The sequence below is a fragment of the Nomascus leucogenys genome, chromosome 19 (assembly GCF_006542625.1).
Source record: "Nomascus leucogenys isolate Asia chromosome 19, Asia_NLE_v1, whole genome shotgun sequence".
Classification (NCBI taxonomy): domain Eukaryota; kingdom Metazoa; phylum Chordata; class Mammalia; order Primates; family Hylobatidae; genus Nomascus; species Nomascus leucogenys.
Window position 1 is genome coordinate 65,931,559 of NC_044399.1, and position 21,387 is coordinate 65,952,945.

The following is a 21,387-nucleotide window of genomic DNA, read 5'->3' on the forward strand; positions in this document are numbered from 1 at the left end:
TTCCAGTAATGCAACTTAGTATCACAAGTTGACTGTCGTGGCCCAGCACAGGATGGCCTGGAAACCGGCCACACCGGACGCTGGAGAAAGGGTAAGAAGGCCTTGGCCATTACAAATGGTGTGGAACTGAGCCGAGGGAGGGGTAGTGAGAAGGGAGAGAGGGTGAGTTGTCTGAGAGACAATGAGGTCAAATCAGAGGATTCAGCCATTGTTGGCGTGTGGGAAAGGGAAGGAGAAGGGAAGAGTTAGGGATGACGTTTGTTGAGAGAGAGAGAGAGAGACGCAGGTGCAAAGAGGATGGCACCAGATTCAACTAGCCCCAACGGAATGGGGAGAAGTGAGAGAGGACCCAGAGGATGCAGAGCTGATGAGAGTGGGAGAACCAAGACAGAGGAAGAAGGTTGGGGCAAATCAAGTGTCTCAGGGAGGCCAAGTGAGGCAAGAACGGAAAGGAGGAGAAAGGCGGCGGTTAAGAATCAGGGATAATGGCAGAGCGTTGCAGCTCCGGGTGTGGGACTGGGCGGAAGGGTTTGGGAGAGACAAAGAAATGATCTTTGAAGGCCTCACAGTGCTTGGCCGAGTGCCTGGCACAGAATAGGCGCGCAATAAATGACGGGTGAGAAGTGAAGGAACTCAGGAACAGTGATTAGTGAGTGAGTGACGGAAAGAACGGAGGATGGCGTTGGCTCGGCAACCGTACTGCCCTGTCGGCGGAGGCTCCTGGGCCGCAGCGCCAGAGAGAGGCGGGGCGTCCCCGACGGCCAATAGGAGCTTCGGTATCAGCTCCGCCCCCGCCCCTAGCGCCGCCTAGTGCCGCACGTCGTTCGCCTGCCGCCTGAGGCGCGCGCAGCCACCCAGCTCCCGGAAGTGCGCCCGGAGCCGGCGCCGCGGGCGGAGGTGAGCGCGCGTGCGGGGCGGTCCCGGCCTCCGGCCGCTCGGGGTCAGGCCCTGCGCTATCTGCGTCCGCACCTGACTCAGCTGGGCCCCCCCGGAGCTGCGGAGTGGCCAGCGGGCTCCCGCGCCCATGCGTCTGGGAGCGCGCGGGGGACGTGGCGAGTGCGGGGCCGGGGCCGCCATGGCTGGGAGTAGACCCTGGGTGCGGGGGATGTGTGAACCCCGTCCCGGCTCTGCGTTCCTGCGCCTCTGCCACCCGCGGGACCGGCCGGGTCTCTGCACTGGGACCGAAAACGGGCTTCTCCCCGCTGTCTTCCCCTAAGGGCTGAAAATGAGTTTCGGGAAGAGGAAACCCGATGGGATGATGCCTGGAGTCTCTCCTCTCATCAGAGTGCAATCGGCATTTGGGGGGCGCATGGTGGAGAATACGTATCCAATGAGCAGCGCTGCCCTGGCCTGGAGCACTAAATGCCAGTTCCCCCAGCTGCTTGTGACAACCAGAAAACGCTCCCACAAATCACGAGACGTTGGCAGTTGTCCCCAAAGCAAAGGCTTTAGAGCTTCCTGGGTTAATCTGGCTGCCACTTGTGAGCCTCGGAGTTTCCTGATCTGTACACCAGGGTAATTGCGGGAATTAGAAATACATGAACCGAGCCTAATAGTGAGCCGATACGTAGTAGGTGCTTAACAAATGGTTACTTATATATGTAACCATGTATGTAACCACGTGTGTGTATTACACCTAGAATGCACATTTAAAAATTCATTCTATTTGTTAAAGGTTTAATAACAGGTATAACAGATAACCTTATTTTTTTTCGTTAACTAATGGCAGTTCCTCATGAGGTTATCGGAATATAAACTCTATTATTTTAATACTCTATAATTTAATTTTGAATAATCGAGACATTTTTCCTACACACTACCTGGGAGTATAATATTACTAACAAAAGATTTAAGTATTTTATAAAATCTGTAGTTTTTCCAAAATGTCATTTCTCTTAAATATTATCTAAACTGCTATCTTAATTTAGGAAACAGATAAATTGGACTAAGTTTACAGGTCGGTATCTTGCTATCTAAAATCTTGCCACTTGTTATTTGAAACTCTTGAGCCAAATAGGTTGGATTTACAAAGCAAGGGATTTTTAAAAATATATTTATTCATTTTTTAAGATGTTATTTGAAACTGTAGGTTTACCTCTGGGCAATGCTTTAGCCGCGTTCCACGTGGTTTGATATGCTGTTTTCATTGTCACTCAGTATGAAAACATATTCTAATTTCCTTTGTGATTTTTTTCTTTGACTATGGGTTAAGAGCATTATTTAATAATTTCCATAAATTGAGATTTTCTAGTTATTGTTATTGATTTCTAATTTAATTGCACCGTGATCAGAGAATATATTCGAACCCAGGAAGCTCTAAAGTTTTCCATTTGACCTTTCTGGTTTTTGTTTCTCTTGTGTTCCTTTTCTATCAGATATTGGGTTTTTGAGTGTTTTTTGGTATTGCTTTAATGGCTTTTTGGCAATACCACTTTGTGTAATAGTTTTAGAGCTAACTTTAAGATATCAGTCATTTGAAAATTATGCATATAGTCTGTTTTGATGAATACTCTTTTTGCACTTGTAATGTATGTATACTCTGCAGTTCTTGGGTCCAGTATTCTGAAAATGTCAATTAGAGCAAGTCGGTTGATAGTGTTCAGATTTTTTGTCTTTACTGTTTTTTTTTTTTGAGACGGAGTCTCCCTCCGTTGCCCAGGCTGGAGTGCAGTGGTATGATCTTGACTTACTGCAACTTCCATCGCCAGGTTCAGGCTGTTCTCCTGCCTCAGCCTCCTGAGTAGCTGGGATTACAGGTGCGCACCACCATGCTCAGCTAATTTTTGTATTTTTAGTAGAGATGGGGTTTTACCACGTTGGCCAGGCTGGTCTCGAACTCTGACCACAGGTGGTCCTCCTGCATAGGGCTTCCAAAGTGCTAGGATTGCAGGCGTGAGCCACTGCGCCTGGCCTGGGTTTCTTTTTTTTTTTTTCTTGCAGTGGTGTGATCTTGGCTCACTGCAACCTCTGCCCCCTGGGTTCAAGCAATTCTCCTGCTTCACTCAGCCTCCCTCGTAGCTGGAATTACAGGTGTGCACCACCACGCCTAGCTAATTTTTGTATTTTTAGTAGAGGGTTTCGCCATGTTGGCCGGGCTGGTCTCGAACTCCTGACGTCAAGTGATCCACCAGCCTTGGACTCCCAAAGTGCTGGGATTACAGGCATGAGCCAGTGCGCCTGGATCTGGGTTTCTTTTTAAGCAAAAAATAAATTTAATGAGGACCACACAAAAAACATTTGGTATTGGATTACGGTTGACCCTTAATTAAACAACACTGGGTTGAACTGCAAGGGTCCATTTATACAAAGATTTTCATCTGCCTCTGTGACTCCTGAGACTGCAAGACCAACCCTTCCTTCTCCTCCTCCTGTTCCTTGTCCTCTTCACGCTACTCAGTGTGAAGATGATGAAGGTGATGTGACGACCTTTATGGTGATTGACTTCCACTTAGTGAATAGTAAATGTGGTTTCTCTTCCTTATAATTTTCTTTTCTTTTTTTTTTTTTTTTTTTTGAGACAGAATCTTGCTCTGTCGCCCAGGCTGGAGTGCAATGGCACCATCTCAGCTCACTGCAAGCTCCACCTCCCGGGTTCACTCCATTCTCCTGCCTCAGCCTCCCAAGTAGCTGGGATTACAGGCGCCTGCCACCACGCCTGGCTAATTTTTTTTGTATTTTTGGTAGGGATGGAGTTTCACCATATCAGCCAGGATGGTCTCAATCTCCTGACCTCGTGATCCGCCCACCTTGCCCTCCCAAAGTGCTGGGATTACAGGTGTGAGCCACCATGCCTGGCCTCTTCTTTATAATTTTCTTAATAATATTTTCTCTAACTTACTTTATCACAAAAATACAGTAACATGCAAAATGTATGTTAATCAACCATTTAAGGCATCAGTCAATAGGCGGCTAAGCTTTTGGGGAATCAGAAATTGTATATGGATTTTCTACTGTGTGGGGGCTGGTGCCCCTATCTCCCGCATTATTCGAAGGTTAACTGTAGTTCTTTTGACCTCGCCCTTTCCTTTCTTGGGCCCTTGAAAAAAATTGGTATTTCTTTTTTAGTTTTTAAATGATTTTCCAATGTCGGATAAATTATTTTGGTGAAACAGTAAGGATGAAGACATTGTTTCCTACACCTTAAGAAATAAGCAGCTACAAAAAGCTCGAGTATTGTACTGATCTCTGATTAAGCCAGATCCTCAAGTGGTGGGGTATCTTTTTTTAAAACTTGCTGTGATGAGTCTTAGGGAGAAATGATGACCACCAAATTCTTCATAACATTTAAGGATGTACCCAATAATCCTATATTATGATTACTTGCAAGAAAGTTAACTAGAAATAGTGGATGATCCTTTTTAAATTACTTAATATTATTTGCCATTTAATATTTCTCTTTCTACTTAGTTATGATCTGCTAAATTTTGATACCATTCACATAAAATAGTGATTATTTATATCAACACCATAGGAGTACTTTCAAGGTAGTCTTCTCAACCCTCTTTTTCTTTTTCTTTTTTGTGAGACGGAGTCTCTCTCTGTCCCCCAGGCTGGAGTGCAGTGGCGTGATCTCGGCTCACTGCAAGCTCCGCCTCCCGGGTTCACGCCATTCTTCTGCCTCAGCCTCCCAAGTAGCTGGGACCACAGGCACCCAACACCACGCCTGGCTAATTTTTTGTATTTTTCTTAGTAGAGACGGGGTTTCACCATGTTAACCAGGATGGTCTCGATCTCCTGACCTCGTGATCCACCCACCTCGGCCTCCCAAAGTGCTGGGATTACAGGCATGAGCCACCACGCCCGGCCTTCTCAACCCTCTTTAACCCCAAGGTTGAAAGTGTCAGGTATGACACTTGTTTTTTTCATAAATTCTCAAATAGACCTATTTCAATATGGCACTCAAAAGATGTCTCTTGGAAATTTCATTACACCTTTTTGGGAAGACTTAATTTGTTCTCTTTAATCTCCTATTTATTACGGAAGCATGTAGGCATTAGCTTTTATTCCTAGGGCATTAATATCTTTTTCCAGCTTTATTTTTTAGTATGCAGATATATAGATGAAGATGTAGAAGTGTTTTGTAGAAGAGCCGTTTACCTGGAAACCTATAGTGAAAATGTTTCATATGGTGCATTTTATTCTACATTTTGTCTGGACATTTGAAGACCAAGAAAGAACATTATAAAATGGGCAGGGAAATGGTGGCTATTTAGATACAGTATCAGTAGTTTGCTTTGTGGCTTCAAGTTTATAATCTTTCAAAATAGAATCGTGTATCCATTGAGCACTTTCAAAAGCTCCATAGTTGACCCCGAGGCTTCTTGGATAGGGCGTATGAATTTGTTCTTTCTGCAAATGTGTCCCCTTCCTCTGTGTAGCACTCAATCTCATTCCCTTTTTAGTGTCCTGGCGAAGACCTAGTTCTTTCCGGAGACAATTCCACTTCAGAAGCACTTTACTTAAAAGGACTTGCCAGGCTGGACAATGCCCGTTGACTTGGGGCAGGCCCTAGGCCTGCTGCCATCACTGGCGAAGGCCGAGGACTCCCAGTTCTCAGAATCAGATGCTGCCCTTCAAGAGGAACTCTCCAGCCCTGAGACCGCACGCCAGCTTTTCAGGCAGTTCCGTTACCAGGTGATGTCTGGGCCTCATGAGACCTTGAAGCAACTTCGGAAGCTCTGTTTCCAGTGGCTACAGCCAGAGGTTCACACCAAAGAGCAGATCCTAGAGATCCTCATGTTGGAGCAGTTTCTGACCATCCTGCCTGGGGAGATCCAGATGTGGGTGCGGAAACAGTGTCCAGGAAGTGGAGAAGAGGCAGTGACCCTTGTGGAAAGCTTGAAGGGGGACCCCCAGAGACTGTGGCAATGGGTAAGCAGAGGGTATTATGATCTGCGAGTGAAACACAGGGCTCCTCTCTGGTCCCATCAGGTGTGTTGTCTTTTTTCTGATACCACTTATGACACCAAATGGGTGGGGCTTTTCACACCAATGGCCAATTCTCTGATTCTCTAACACCAGTAGAGTGTCCAGCAATTCATTTCTGAAGCTAACTGTGGAGGTTCAGGGCTCAATCCAAGACTGCTCCTGTTCTCAGATGCCAGTCACAAGTCCCAGGGGCCACTGTACTTCTGACAAATTGGCTATAAATTCAGAGGTTCCCACAATCTCTTCAAGTTTGAAAATTAGTTAGAATGACTCACAGAACTCAGGGAAGGATTTTACTTCCTGTTACTGACTTACTGTAAAGGATACAACTCACTAACAGCCCGAGAGAAGAGCTGCGTAGAGCAAGGTGTGGGGGAAAGGGCGTGGGGCTTCCATGCCTCTCCTGGCATGCTACGTTACCAGTACCTCCATGAGGTCACCAACCTGGAAGCTTCCTGAACCTCAATGGTTTAGGGATTTTTATGGAGGCTTCACTACTTTGGCACACTTGATATAGTCATTTGCCATTGGTGATTGAGTATCTCCAGCTGCCCTCCCCTCCTCAGAAGCTGGGTGGAGAGACTGAAAGTTCCAGCCTTTAAATCTCAAGGTTGGTTCCTCTGGCAACCAGCGCGCATCCTGAAGCTCTGTAGGAGCCTAGCATAAACTCAGATGTGCTTGAGAAGGGCTCATTATGAATAACAAAGCCTCTTCTTTCACCTCTGTCACTCAGGAAATTACCAGGGTTTTAGGAGCTCTGCGGGAACTGGGGACAAAGACTAAATGTGTATTTCTTGTTATACCACAGCTGGGTTCCCCCATACCTCACCTAATTCTAACACTCTGACTCTCAACACTTTTTAGCTATTGAGGATTGAGGGTAAAGTCTCCCAGCACATTCCACCTTTAGACTAGAATGTTTGAGAAGTTATTCAAAAGATGCCTGAGTTTTCATTGGTGGCGCATATCCAATAGAGGCACATTAATTAGTGGCATGTCTTGAAGGTCTCCCACACCTGGTTCAGGCCTCAGCTTTTGGTGTCTTTTGGGATGTTTCTTTCCCTGGTTCCTGCTGGACTAGAAATAAAAGTTGGTTTTCTCTTTCTCCACATCCTTAGAAATTGTCTTATGATCTGTTGTAGAGGGTAAGCTTTGTATCTTTTAGAGATCCTTACTCTGGATTCTTCAGTAATTACTAATTAATATATGGTCTCTAGATCAGTATCCAGGTTCTAGGACAGGACATCTTATCAGAGAAGATGGAATCTCCAAGCTGCCAGGTGGGGCAAGTGGAGCCCCATCTTGAAGTGGTGCCTCAGGAGTTGGGACTTGAGAATTCATCCTCAGGGCCTGGGGAGCTTCTGAGCCACATCGTGAAAGAGGAATCTGACACAGAAGCAGAACTAGGTGAGGATGGTGCTGTGTGGTGTTCTCTTGGAGAGATTTTGGGATTGTGATTAGTAGGCCTAAGTGAGTTGAAATGGTATGCTGCTCAGATTGGGGTATCCCTGAGAGGTTTGCAAACAGGTTAGACCTAAATAAACCGCTCTTGTTTGGAGAGTCAAAGTCTGTGTTTTAAACTGCTTTATGACTGGGTCAGACCATTTGGATTTTGGCTCTGAGGAAGGAGGTGGGAGAACATACAGGTGAGACTGGAAGGTTGGAGGGGGTTGGAGTTTGTCAGGGAGATAAACACGAGTCTTGAAATAGAGATGGCAGTACAGGTATTGTTTGATTTGTGAAGATGGCTATCTGCGCTCTCTGGGGAGTGGTTAAAGAAGACATCCAGATTCTGAAAACTTCCTCTCCTCACTTCAGCCCTGGCTGCCTCCCAGCCTGCCCCACTGGAGGAAAGGCTGATCAGAGACCAGGACCTCGGAGCCTCACTGCTCCCAGCAGCACCTCAGGTGAGCTGAGGTATAAAAGTGATGAAAAAGAAACTTTTTACCTTTTATAATCTCGTCCTCCTGCCTCTCTTCACCCCATTCCCCATCCTGAGGAAACCGCTGATCTGCTGTCTGTCACCATATGTTAGTTTACTTTTTCTAGAGTTTTGTAAAAACAGAATCATGCCAAATGTACTCTTATCTTTGTTCTTATGCATATAATGTGTATATATATACATATATATATTTGCTTATTTCAGTGTATTCTCATTCTTTAAAACAATTTGATTTTGATGTGCCTTGGAGTCATTTTCACATTTCATGTAATTGGGATTCATTGAGTTTCTTAGATCTGTGGGTGTATGGTTTTCACTAAACTTGGAAAATTTTGGGCCATTATTTCTAAAGCATTTTTTTTTCTGTCTCGCTTATTTCTCCTCTCCTTTAAGGAGTTGGGAAATAATACCTGTGGAATGTGTATAATGATAATATATATACATGTATCAGAGCTCTTCAAGTTGTCCCATGGCTTACTGATTTTTTTTTCTGTTTTTGAAGTCTTGGTGTTTTATTTTGGACAATTTCTCTATGTCTTCAAGTTCATTAATCTTTTCTTTTATAGTATCTGATCTGCTGTTAATCTCATCCAGTATTTTTTCATTCTGTTTTTGAAGGCTTGGTGTTTCATTTAGGACAGTTTCTATTTTGATGTCTTCAAGTTCATTAGTCTTTTCATCTCACAGCATCTAATCTGCTGTTAATCTCTTCCAGTATATTTTTCATTTTAGATGAATTTTTCACCTCTAGAAGTTTGATTTGGGGCTTTATATCTTTTGTGACTATACTTAATATGTTCAATTTTTTCTCTAGCTTCTTGAACATATGGAATATAGTTATATTTGTATTAATATCATTATCTACTGATTACTACCTGTACTGGTTCCGGGTCAATTTTGATCAATGATTATTCTCATTATGAGATGTATTTTCCTGCTTCTTTGTATGCCTGGTAATCTTTGTCTTTTTCATTTGTTTGTTTTGAGACAGGGTTTCACTTTGTCTCCCAGGCTGGAGTGCAGTGGTGCAGTCATAGCTCACTGCAGCCTTGACCTCCTGGGCTCAAGCCATCCTCCTGCCTCAGCCTCCTGAGTAGCTAGAACTACAGGCATGTGCCACAATGCTTGGCTAATTTTTTTTTTTTTTTTTTTTTGAGACAGGATCTTGCTGTATTGCCTAGGCTGGAGTGCAGTGGCGTGATCTCAGCTCACTACAACCTCTGACTCCTTGGTTCAAGCAATTGTCCTGCCTCAGTCTCCTGAGTAGCTGGGATTACAGGCGTGTGCCACCACACCTGACTAATTTTTGTATTTTTAGTAGAGATGGGGTTTCACCATGTTGACCAGGCTGGTCTCAAACTCCTGACCTCAAGTGATCCGCCCAGCTGGGCCTCCCGAAGTGCTGGGATTACAGCGTGAGCCACCATGCCTGGCCTGCTTGACTAATTTTTAAATTTTTTTGTGTCTTACTATGTTGCCCGTGCCTGGTAATCTTTGATTGGGTATCCGACACTGGTGGGGTGCTGTATTTTTTTGTATTTTTGTATTACTATAAATGTTCTTGAACTTTGCTATGGGGTGCAGTTATTTGGACACAGTTTGTTATATGGCACCAGAGAAACATTTAGTCTAGTATTATTTTTTCCATGCTAAGGCATTTCCCTTCTGAGTATTCTGAGTAATCTGATGCCCCTTCATATACCAGGTTTTCCACTCTGCCTGGTAGACATACAAACTGTTTCCAGCACTGTGTGAACTCAGGGGATTGTTCCCTCTGATTCTTTTGGATGGTTATTTTCCAGACTTTGCAGGGACGCTCTGTAGATCTCTGGAGCTTTCTCTTTGTGCAGTTTCCTTCTCTCCGATTTTTCTACCCTGTCGACTCTAAGCATCTTGGCATTTCCAGACTCTGAGCTCCTTCTGCTCAACTCAGGGAGGCTGCCTGGCTCAGCCTGGGTTTCCCCTTCTTGGGCTGCTGCCTGGATCCTCTGTCTAGGCAGTAAGTTTGGATAACTAGAGCTCACTGAATTTGCTTTCCCACTTTGAGGGATCTTGTTCTGCTCTGCTTGTGTAATGTGCAATGTCTGAAAACTATTGTTTCATCATTTTGTCCCATTTTTAGCTGTTTCAGGCAGAAGGTAAATTCAACAATTCCTAATACTTCATTTTTGCTGTACATAGAAGTCTCTGGAACAGATTTATGTTGATACATAGTTAACAATTTTGAAAAGTTGAATTTTGTAAAAATTTTTTTTTCATGAACCTATACATCTTAATTAAAACATTTAAAACGTTGAGGGAACTCCTCTTGGGACTTGCCTTGCAATCTGCTGTAGAGTGAAGATGAAAATAGAGAAGGCAGTAGGTAATGCTGTGTTTCAGACCAGAGTCTGAGCTTCAGCTCTCCAGGCTCAGATATATAAAAACTAGAATACCAATTTCATAGTTTACTCTGGGGGAAGGTGGATGGGGAGGTGGCAGGGGAGAGAAATATCTTTTTAGTGAATCAAAGATACCCTTCTGCCTGCTTTCAAGGTGCCCAGAAACCAAATTGTTAAGCAAGATGTTGCCTGGTGAAAAAGATTTGGGTGTTCTGTGGAATATGTCAACCAGGCTTGGAGGATTATTGTTGTACAGAGTATCCTCACCTGTTCCGGACAACTTAAAGTCAAAAGATTTAAAATGCTCATCAGCGCCAATTTGTTTTTTACAACCGTATTTACATATATGTGTGTGTCTGTATTTCCCTACCTTCAGATGATTAAACTAGTTAGCAACCATTTAAGTCAAATGAACAAAAGTTGTCCCTACCCAATCTGAATATCCCCTCCAAACTAACAGCAGTTATTTGCATCAGAAAGACTTTGATTTTTTTTTTTTTTTTTTTTTTTGAGACGGAGTCTCGCTCTGTCGCCCAGGCTGGAGTGCAGTGGCGCAATCTCGGCTCACTGCAAGCTCCGCCTCCTGGGTTCACGCCATTCTCCTGCCTCAGCCTCTCTGAGTAGCTGGGACTACAGGCGCCCGCCACCACGCCCGGCTAATTTTTTTATGTGTGTGTTTTTAGTAGAGACGGGGTTTCACCGTGGTCTCGATCTCCTAACCTCGTGATCCGCCCGCCTCGGCCTCCCAAAGTGCTGGGATTACAAGCGTGAGCCACCGCGCCTGGCCGACTTTGATATTTAATGGAATCCTTTGGAAGTAAAAGGAATTTTTAAATTAATCCCTCCCTCTAATTTCTTAAATAAGTGAAGAACTTCATAAATAATGCCAGAATAATGATATGGTATTACTACCAGTACGCAGGAGTTATTTCGTTAGTAGAAACCATGACTCAGTTGGAACCTCACATAGACTCCAGCAGTGCATTTACTCACCTTCCTCTGTTTTCAGACTTAAAGGAAAGGAACAGCGTGTAACTCAGTGCAAGTCAGTTGTAATACCTTATAAACCCACAAGATGGTGCCAGCTCCACACAAAAATAGAATTTTCCCATCAAATCCCATGTGTCTGTCTTTCAGGATAGAAAGTTAGGTTTTTCCGTCTCTTCTACATATGAGAAAAAGGCAAGCTGGCTGCCATTGGCGTCTTGCCTCTTCAGTAGGAGGTTTTATTCGAATGTACCCGGCTTCTTGGCAGTTCCTTGAGTAAATTTGTGTCTTTAAGCTGGAGGTACCCTGTTAGTGCTCCTGAAGCAACTTTTCTGGTTTTTGAATGAGCTGATTTTGACCCTTGGGGGTTTTGGTGGCTGTATCCTTTTCTGCCTTGTACTCTTCTTGGTAGTTACTGTTCTGGTATTCATGGAATAGATCCTGTGTCAGCAAGCCAGGCAGCCAGACAGATATTACTGTGCTTGGCATGTGCATCCTTTTCTTTGCTAGCACTGAAGCCAGGGTCCATGTGTTCTGACCACAAAGACTAAGAACTCCTGTATTCAGCAATATTTGCTCAAGTGATTATTTTCAGGAGGTTGTTAAAATAGCTGCATTCACAGAAGATTAACCGAATAAGCTGCTAGCTGTTTATACTTTAAAAATTAAAAAATTTAAATTAAAATTCACATTAAAAATGTGGTTATAGTTAATAGTTGGCTGTGTAATTAAGTATATTGAGGTCGTTTTTCAGCTTCCTATCCTTCCCACCCAAAAAAATCCAAACCCTCTTTCGTTTGTGTGTTTGGCTTAGCACCTGCTAATTGAACAGTTTTTGGTATCTCTTTTCTCCTTGAGCCATTTCCACTTCCCTTTGATGTGCTGGCGGGCAGACTTGACTTAGGACTGAGAGTGTATTAGTCCGTTTTCACACTGCTGATAAAGACATACCTGAGAATGGGCAGTTTACAAAAGAAAGAGGTTTAATTCCATATGGCTGGGGAGGCCTCACAATCATGGTGGAAGGCAAGGAAGAGCAAGTCACATCTTTCGAGGATGGCAGCAGGCAAAGAGAGCTTGTGCAGGCACACTCCCATTTTTAAAGCCATCGGATGTTATCTTATTCACTATCACAAGAACAGCACAGGAAAGAACCGCCCACTTGGTTTTATCTCCCACCAGGTCCCTCTCACAATACGTGGGAATTATGGGAGCTACAAGATGAGATTTGGGTGGGGACACAGAGCCAAACCATATCAGAGAGTGCCTTCCCCGAATAGTATATTGTATACAGTAGGAGGATGACTTTGTAATTCCTCTCCTCATTTCTGTTCCCTGAAGCCTGGCTATTCATGTCTATCCACTTTGGGGTTTCTGAAAGTGTGCAGAATCCCTTAATTCTCTCTGCAAACCCTTGAGGTGAGACTGGGAGACTGCATGTGATGGTAATAATATATATTATCTACTGAGGACCTATTTGCTAAGGGCTTTATTTCACCCTGGTAACATATATCAAGTGCCTCTTCTGTCCTGGACAGGGTCTTGGGAACTGGGAAGGTATTATACAACGGAGAGTACAACACGGTCCTTTTCTCATGGAGCTTACATTGCTAGTAGAGGCAACCGTTAATCAAATACTTACATGAGTGCATATACATTTGTACATACACATAAATATTTAATAAATGGATAAATGCTGTAAATAAAAAAGTACAGTGTGCTATGAAAACAGGTGATACTTGCATTATTTATCTCAAACCTCCCAACACTTTTTTGAGTTCAGTGCCATCATTAGATAAGGCCTGAAACTCCGGAAGGTTAAATAACTTGCTCAAGGTCACACAGCTAGAAAGTGGCAAGGTTGGGACTTAAAACTCAGTATGTCTGACTCCAAAAAATGGGCTGCTAATCCCTCTGCTATACAATCTGAGTTTCTAATAGTCAGCTTCTTGGTGGAAGACTGAAATTTGAATTCATGAAAGCAGACCCTAGCTATATGGTATTCCCAGTTTTGAGTCTCTAATCTGTCATTTCATAGGAAAAGCAGGGCTTCTTTTGGAGATTGGGACACCTTGCTCCAGAGAACCTACCAGTTTTCCACTCTCTGGGAAGAAAATGATTTAATGTTAGACTCTAAATGCAGAACTATGAGATATTTCAAGTATGGCTATAACATCTCTCTCTTCTCTGAATATACCAATCTTTGTTTCAGGGTAAAGCTTACAATGAAGTTGACTCTTAACTATATCTTACTGATTTGCACTTGCTTTTCCAACAGATTCCTTTTTAACTTTTCTTTTGCTTTTTGAATTTCCTGATTTTTATTAAATAGTGGGACTATCAGGCTCTTCCTCTTCAAAGACCTCTAGTACAAGCACTTGAGTTAAAAACAAAAACAAAAACAAATAGTACCGGCCAGGCGAGGTGGCTCACACCTGTAATCCCAGCACTTTAGGAGGCTGAGGCGGGCGGATCACGAGGTCAGGAGATCGAGACCATCCTGATGGTGAAACCCCGTCTCTACTAAAAATACAAAAATTAGCCAGGGGTGGTGGCATGTGCCTATAGTCCCAGCTTACTCGGGAAACTGAGGCAGGAGAATCACTTGAACCTGGGAGGCGGAGGTTGCAGTGAGCAGAGATCGCTCCACTGCACTCCAGCCAGGGAGACAGAGTGAGATTCCATCTAAAAAAAACAAAAAACAAAAAACAAAAAAAACCCAAATAAAAACAAACAAAAAAAGCCTCCTGCTCTCTATATGTTTTCAACTTTTAAATAATTCACCTGAAAAGGTGCTGAATGTAAAGCCTAGATGTTTTCTCACCAAGGAAAGAAACACTGATATAGGGACTGTTGTTTTCCGTTTGGCCTCTTTGTCCCTTGAACCACTCTGCTGGAATTTCTCAGGTCTTGTGGTGGCCAGGATCCTACGGCACGTTTCTTTCTTCTCAGCTTTCCTTTAGGCAGGGAAGGCAGGTTCAAACACCTTCGCTGGAGTCATGGTGTTGTATTGTTTTTTTTTTTTTTTCCAGGAACAGTGGAGACACCTGGATTCCACTCAAAAGGAGCAATACTGGGATCTCATGCTGGAGACCTATGGGAAAATGGTCTCAGGAGGTGAGGGCGGCGTGGGTTAGCCTGATGGCAGGAGGTAGAAGGACTGGAAAACTGTGAGGCATTTTCCATGCACTTATAGAGACATCTGCTGAACTGAAAATCGCCAGGTGAAGGAAATCGTTAGGGACACAGTTGGGAACTGGGGCAAGTTGGAGCTAGCAGAATTACAGTAAGAACTTCCTTGTATTGAAAGTATTCAGTGTGCCGGGAACTGTTTGTGGGTACATTGCACGGAGTAACTTCTTTAATCTATGAAATTGATGATGGTATTCTCATTTTAAGCCTGATGAAGGTGAGTGTTAGATCAAATACTTACCCACTGCCACATAGCTCATAAGTGGGCTGAGTTACGATGGAACTCAGTTGTGGCTGGCTCTGAGTCCATGCTCTTTTCTACTAAACCACACTTGTCAACCAACCATTGGTGGGATCCCCGTCATGATTCTCACACCAGCCTGCCAGGTAGTCTACAGACCTTTCTGTCCACCTGCCTAGACTCTTGTTTTCATGGCCTTTACCATCTGTCAAGGTCATCCTGTGAGTACTGGTGTCTTACAAGCTCCACATGCTGTTCTAAGGTGAGTTTCTGCAAGTGTCCAGAGCCTTCATATTTTCCCTCATGCGTAGGGTGCTCCTTTGAAAGACACAGCTTGAGCTCCCAGTCCTCCCCATTCATCCAGGCCCACCATACATCTTTCTCTCTATAGCAGGCATTTCCCATTCCAAATCTGACCTGACTAATTCAATAGAATATGGGGAAGAGCTGGCAGGACTATACCTTCATGTCAATGAGAAGATCCCAAGACCCACCTGCATAGGTGAGTAATCGTTCATTGGTCTGGAATCATTTCTGACTGCCTGTCATTAAATTGGAGGTGGTGAAGGAGGTCAGAGGAGGCACAATATTCCGTTACGTTGGTTATAACTAGCCATGATCTGACTGGTTTGATTTGACTATTGAGATTGAGTCTGCTTATCTCTGGCTATAGGGCTGTTGACACATATTTAACTGTGGAAGGAAGACCACACGTCAGACCTGCTGCCTTTAATCTTGCCTGTTGTTGTAGCTTTCTTTCTCAGAAAGAATTAAGATTCGCGCAAATTGAGACCAATACAAATAGAGTAGAATTTCATTGCAAAGGATTATGTAGCAGCCATTATTACTCTTCCTAGCAAGAAGTTAGAGTATCTAGACATAAAACAAACAGAAAAAAATTTTTTTTTTTTTTTTTTTTGAGATGGAGTCTTGCTCTGTCGCCCAGGCTGGAGTGCAGTGGCGCAATCTCAGCTCACTGCAAGCTCCGCCTCCCGGGTTCACGCCATTCTCCTGCCTCAGCCTCTCCGAGTAGCTGGGACTACAGGCGCCCGCCACCACGCCCGGCTAATTTTTTGTATCTTTAGTAGAGATGGGGTTTCACCGTGGTCTCGATCTCCTAACCTCGTGATCCGCCCGCCTCGGCCTCCCAAAGTGCTGGGATTACAAGCGTGAGCCACCGCGCCTGGCAAAAAAAATGTTTTATCTAATCCCTATGCACCTAACATTTCTTAAAACGGCAGCATCAACAAATACTTCATATAAATAATTTATTTAAGACTAGGGAAGAAGAAATCTGAACTTGTTATCTTGTAAAATGTTCATTCTTTGCTTTCTACACTTTTTCTGAAACATTGAAGTTATGTAAAAACTAACTGCAAAACCTACACACACACATACACACACTTTTATATATACAGTAAATCCAAGAACCTTAGAGGAAGAAGAGGACCAAGGATGGGAATTATAGGGCAAGCCATTCTTTCTCCCCAGTGGCATCTAATTAATTATTTTCTTTTGCTTATATACCACAGAGAGAGCAATCATTAGCTGAGATATTTGATTTTAATTTTACGCAACATATTTATCAGGCTGTTTCACAAGGATTTCTTCTGGAAGAGAATTTTTCAAACTGCATTGCATAACCAATTAGTGAGTTGTGAAATCATTTGATAGAGTTACAACCAGCGTTAAAAAAAAAAAAAGCAACAATAAGATTGAAGAGGAAGTATCAGATGTAGGGGTGGGTAGTGTTTCAGGAAATATTTGTTTAAAATATGTGTGCATGTACTGTGTTTCAATATAAATATATTGATTACTGCCTTAGCTTGGGCTGCTGTTAACAAAATACCATAGACTAAGTTGCTTAAACAACAAACGTTTATTTCTCACATTTCTGGAGGTTGGGAAGTCCAAGATCAGGGTGCCAGCATGGTTTGCTGACCTCGCTTTTCTTGCTGTGTCTTCACATAGCAGAGAGGGGGGTTGGGGAGAGGAGAGGCGGAGAGGAAGGGAGAGACTGGGAGAGGGGGAGGTGAGAGAGGGGGAGGAGGAGACAGGAAACTAATCCCATCATGAAGACACCACCCTTAGGACCTCATCTAGACCTAATCCCTCCCAAAGGCCCCAGGCCCCATCTCCAAATACCATCATACTGGGGGCTAGGGTTTCAACATATGAATTTTGGGGGGATCACAGTTTAGTCCATAGAACTTATTGTAGGTTGTAGTCAGAAAAGGTTGAAAATATTGCTTTGGAGGTTGTTGCAGTAGGATTTTTTTTTTGACAGAATTTAAGAGGAGTTTTGGGTTCATAGTAGAATTGAATGGAAGCTACAGAGATTTCCCATATAGCTCCTAGTAGTCTGATCTTATTTGCAATATATAGCTCACTATATTCCTACTCATTTTTTGTTTGTTTGTTTTTCCTTCATCCCACCTCTGCTGACATGGTCCTATTAGATACCACCTTTAACCAGATGTGAGGTGTCTACAAGGGTCATCCTGCCTTGACAGGCAAAAAAAAAAAAAAAAAAAAGCTATTATAGGTTCGTGTCTCTACAAAAAATGCAAAAACAAAACAAAACAAAAAACCGGGCATGGTGGTGAGCACCTGTAATCCCAGCTACCTGGGGGGCTGAGGCAGGAGAATCGCTTGAACCTAGGAAGTGGTGGTTGCAGTGAGCCGAGACCGCGCCATTGCACTCCAGCCTGGGCAACAAGAATGAAACTCTGTCTCAAAAAAAAAAAAAAAAAAGAAGATATGTGGAAAGAGGTTTAGGAAGATGAATCTGGCAGCAACGCGTAGGACAGATAGGAAGGGAACACTTGGAGGAGAGAAGTCTGCAGGAAGTCAATGCAGGAGTCCAGCTGTCCAGGGAAGAGACCTTGAATAATTGTGGAAGTCACAGTAACCAGATGGGAAAGGCCTGGTTTGAAAAATACAACACTTTGCCAGTTTACCAGATCTGGACTCAGATCAGGGGCAAAAGTCAATGTAGAGAGTGAATATGCTGTTATAGTTGACCATGTGGAAGAACAGCTCCTAGTTAAAACAGGTCAGCAGGGGGCAGTCTCAAAAAGCCATATACTTACCCTGCTAATAAAAATCCAAAGAATTAACGTTTTTGAAGTAGTTATCTGGAAGAATATAACACGCAAGAATAGCTTTAAAAAAACATTTTGAAAGAAGAATGTTTCATGAATGTTAGATCTGAAAATATTAAGTCTGTTGTATTGTAAAGGTAAAAAATCATTAAAATAGCGTGATTCTGATATAAACATAGATGCACAGATCAATGGAACAGAAAAGGGAGCCTAGAAAAGAGATGCTGGTCTGTATAAGAATTTAGCATGAGCAGGCCGGCGCGGTGACTCACGCCTGTAATCCCAGCACTTTGGGAGGCTGAGGCGGGTGGATCATTTGAGGTCAGGAGGTCGAGACCAGCCTGGCCAACATGGTGAAACCCCATCTAACTACACTACAAAAATTAGCCGGGCATAGTGGCGGGCACCTGTAATCCAGGTACTTGGGAGGCTGAGGCAGGAGAATTGCCAGAACCCAGGAGGCAGAGGTTGCAGTGAGCTGAGATCACGCCATTGCACTCCAGCGTGGGTGACAGAGCAAAACTCCGTCTCAAAAAAAAAAAAAGTTTTCAGGAACATGACGGATAAATGATTATTTTTGTTGATATAGAAAGAGTTAAAGAAAGTTGATAAGAAAAATGTACTTTCCCAGTAAAATATGGGCAGCAGTCTTCGAGTGTGAAAAATAGCTCATAAATGTGATAAAGATTCATCCTTTCATAACTTAAGAATCAAAATTTAAAACAATGAAAAACCATTTTTCATCCATCTAAATGGCATATGCTTAAAAATATTCAATATTTAAGTATTGAATACCCACTTCCCCCTCTGCCCAGTTTCACATATGAGAGGATGGCAGAGTTGTTCTGGAAGTTGGGTTGCCAGTAGGTATGAAGAGCCTTAATATTTATGCCTGTTGACATAGTAATTCTACTTTGAGAAATTCCTTTGAGGTATTGATGAGAAATGTGGGCAAAAACTTATGAAGAAAACTGCTGATCACAGCATTATTTATAGTAGCAAAAACACAATAAGCAAATTAGATTTCCATGGTAGGGGAACAAATTATATGTTTATTATGACATCTTCTTGATGGGCCATTACTCAGTTCTTTAAAATGATATTTATAAAGGCTTTTTTAAAAACAAGAGAAAATACCTTTGCCATTTGAGAGGAATATACTCTAAGGCTTTTATTTTATTTTATTTTATTTTTAGATTCAGGGACATTCTAAGGCTTTTTGACTTAACAAGTTCAGATCTAGCTCTCTAGAAGATGTCTAAATCCCTGGCAGACAATTGAAAAGACACTAATAAATGAAAGAGAAAGGTAAATGGCATCTTTAGATCTATATAGTTAAAATAATTTATAAAAGTTGAAAATCCTACCACCAAAATAAAAATGTTCTATTTGCATCATTAAGTAGTATAACCAAAAACCCAAGTTACGATGAGAAAAACAAACTTCCAATTGCTAGTGTGATTTAATAAAGGGCATGTAAATACTAGATTCAAGCACAGATCAAGGGATTCACTTTTATAGTGCAGCCTCGCTGCATTGCAGCTGTGGTAAAATGACACGTGCATTTCACAAATTTTGGGCGTCTTATTGAATGGGAGAGGGAGACTCTATATTACATTGATTAATGCCACCATTCACAATTAAATGCTACGTAGCTGGATATAGAACTATATGTATAATATGACACAAATTATGTCAGAAAATAGCATATACCTGCATACATATAGGTTAAATTAAAAAGACTGAAAGGAAATGTATGCTCATAGTTGTTATCTCTGGGTAGTAAGATTGAGGCGGATTTGGTTTTCTTCTGTACATATTTCTCTCTCTTCAGTTTTTTTTTAGTTACCATATTTATATTTTATATATAATCAGATAAAAATCATTTTAAAAGCAGTAGTTGCCTATAATATACTTTTTTCCTGGTCCTTAAGAAATACATGTGGCTTTTTTTATGGAGTGATCACTTTATGAGTACTCCTGTGTTGTTTAAAAATCCTCAGCTCCAGAGCTGAACCATTTAGCCTTGAACCCAGGACAGGGGAAGTAAGTTTGAGCATTTGGGCCGTATGGTAGTTTTCTTCCTCATTTACTAATGCCCTAAAAAAAAAAAAAAAAAAAGAAAATGAATGTTTTATGATGACCCTCTCTTTGACATATGAGTTAGTTAGAAAACAGGGCATAGCACTTGAACCATTTCAAATCTTCTTTCTTCTTTTAGGAGATAGACAAGAGAATGACAAGGAGAATCTAAATTTGGAGAATCACAGGGACCAGGAGCTCCTGCATGCTTCCTGTCAAGCTTCAGGAGAAGTTCCTTCTCAGGCTTCCTTGAGGGGCTTCTTCAGTGAGGATGAGCCAGGATGCTTTGGAGAAGGAGAGAATCTCCCTGGGGCTCTGCAAAACATTCAGGATGAGGGAACAGGGGAACAGCTCTCTCCTCAAGAAAGGATTTCTGAGAAACAACTAGGTCAGCATTTGCCTAATCCTCATTCAGGAGAAATGTCCACCATGTGGCTTGAGGAGAAGAGAGAGACCTCCCAGAAGGGGCAGCCAAGAGCCCCCATGGCCCAGAAGCTTCCCACCTGCAGGGAGTGTGGGAAGACCTTTTATAGGAATTCTCAGCTTGTTTTTCACCAAAGAACTCACACCGGAGAGACATACTTTCAGTGCACCATCTGCAAAAAAGCCTTTCTGCGGAGTTCAGACTTTGTGAAGCATCAGAGAACTCACACAGGAGAGAAGCCCTGTAAATGTGACTACTGTGGGAAAGGCTTTAGTGACTTCTCAGGATTGCGCCACCACGAGAAAATCCACACGGGAGAGAAACCCTATAAATGTCCCATCTGTGAGAAAAGTTTCATTCAGAGATCAAACTTTAATAGACATCAGAGGGTTCACACAGGAGAGAAACCTTATAAATGTTCGCATTGTGGGAAAAGTTTCAGCTGGAGCTCGAGCCTTGACAAACATCAAAGATCCCACTTAGGAAAGAAGCCCTTTCAATAGCCAGTAACCAAACTCTTTCCCCATTTCTGTCTCCTAGCCCGTTAACAAAAATACTCAGCTCCATCAAGAGGAATTGTGTCTCTGAGAGGATACCCTTGTTCATCTCCTTTTTTCATGGATTGGAGAGGAGAGAATCTGGACATGGCTTTGGACTTGGAGGATATCTTGGATTGGATTGCACAGTGGCTTAAATTCTTGATTCTGCCTCAGGAGAAAGAATAGTCTTCATGTTTCCACTCATCCTTCCTTTGGACCCATTGGGGAAAAAGTCTAAATTGCAGATCCAGTTTTAGAAGAAGTGCTTTCCGGGAAGCATTTAATGGGATTAGCTGTAGTCACTGCTTATGGGAAGAACCTCAGATCAGCCCCTTAAAATGGGTTCTAGAGCAGGTCTTCTGGTCCAGAAGAGGAGAAGCATAGAGGGCCCGTGAGCTCACATGTGTTCTTTGTCATAGGGGTGAAAAACTAACTTCAAGTGTCCCTTGTTTGAAATAAACTTAGCAGAGTCACTTTCTGTCTTGTTTGTTCACTGTGTGTTTGACTGTATTTCAAAGCAGATTATTTCATAGAAGACCCTAGGCAGTTGAGCTCCAAAGTCAGCCC

The 21,387-nt window shown here is 42.8% G+C and overlaps 2 protein-coding genes across 4 annotated transcripts in view; one reads left to right on the forward strand and one right to left on the reverse strand.

The window, feature by feature from the left end:
• Nucleotides 1-817: 817 nt before the first annotated feature.
• ZNF18 (zinc finger protein 18) lies at nt 818-21,304 on the forward strand. Of its 3 annotated transcripts, none has more exons than XM_012501564.2 (7): nt 818-897; nt 5,403-5,871; nt 7,146-7,335; nt 7,747-7,835; nt 14,271-14,355; nt 15,063-15,173; nt 19,997-21,304. In XM_012501564.2, the coding sequence occupies exons 2-7, from the start codon at nt 5,485-5,487 to the stop codon at nt 20,782-20,784; spliced, it is 1,650 nt and encodes a 549-aa protein (XP_012357018.2). In that variant the 5' UTR covers nt 818-897; nt 5,403-5,484; the 3' UTR covers nt 20,785-21,304. The 3 variants fall into 3 exon arrangements, with proteins under 3 accessions (XP_012357018.2, XP_012357020.2, XP_030655286.1); XM_012501566.2 differs by having other exon boundaries at nt 15,066-15,173; XM_030799426.1 differs by lacking the exon at nt 818-897 and adding an exon at nt 1,276-1,515.
• DNAH9 (dynein axonemal heavy chain 9) overlaps nt 19,222-21,387 on the reverse strand; it is a 377,489-nt gene continuing 375,323 nt past the window's right edge. Inside the window, exon 70 of the mRNA XM_030799425.1 lies at nt 19,222-19,875. The gene's annotated coding sequence lies outside the window, so the exon portion shown is untranslated. The remainder of the gene's footprint in view (nt 19,876-21,387) is intronic.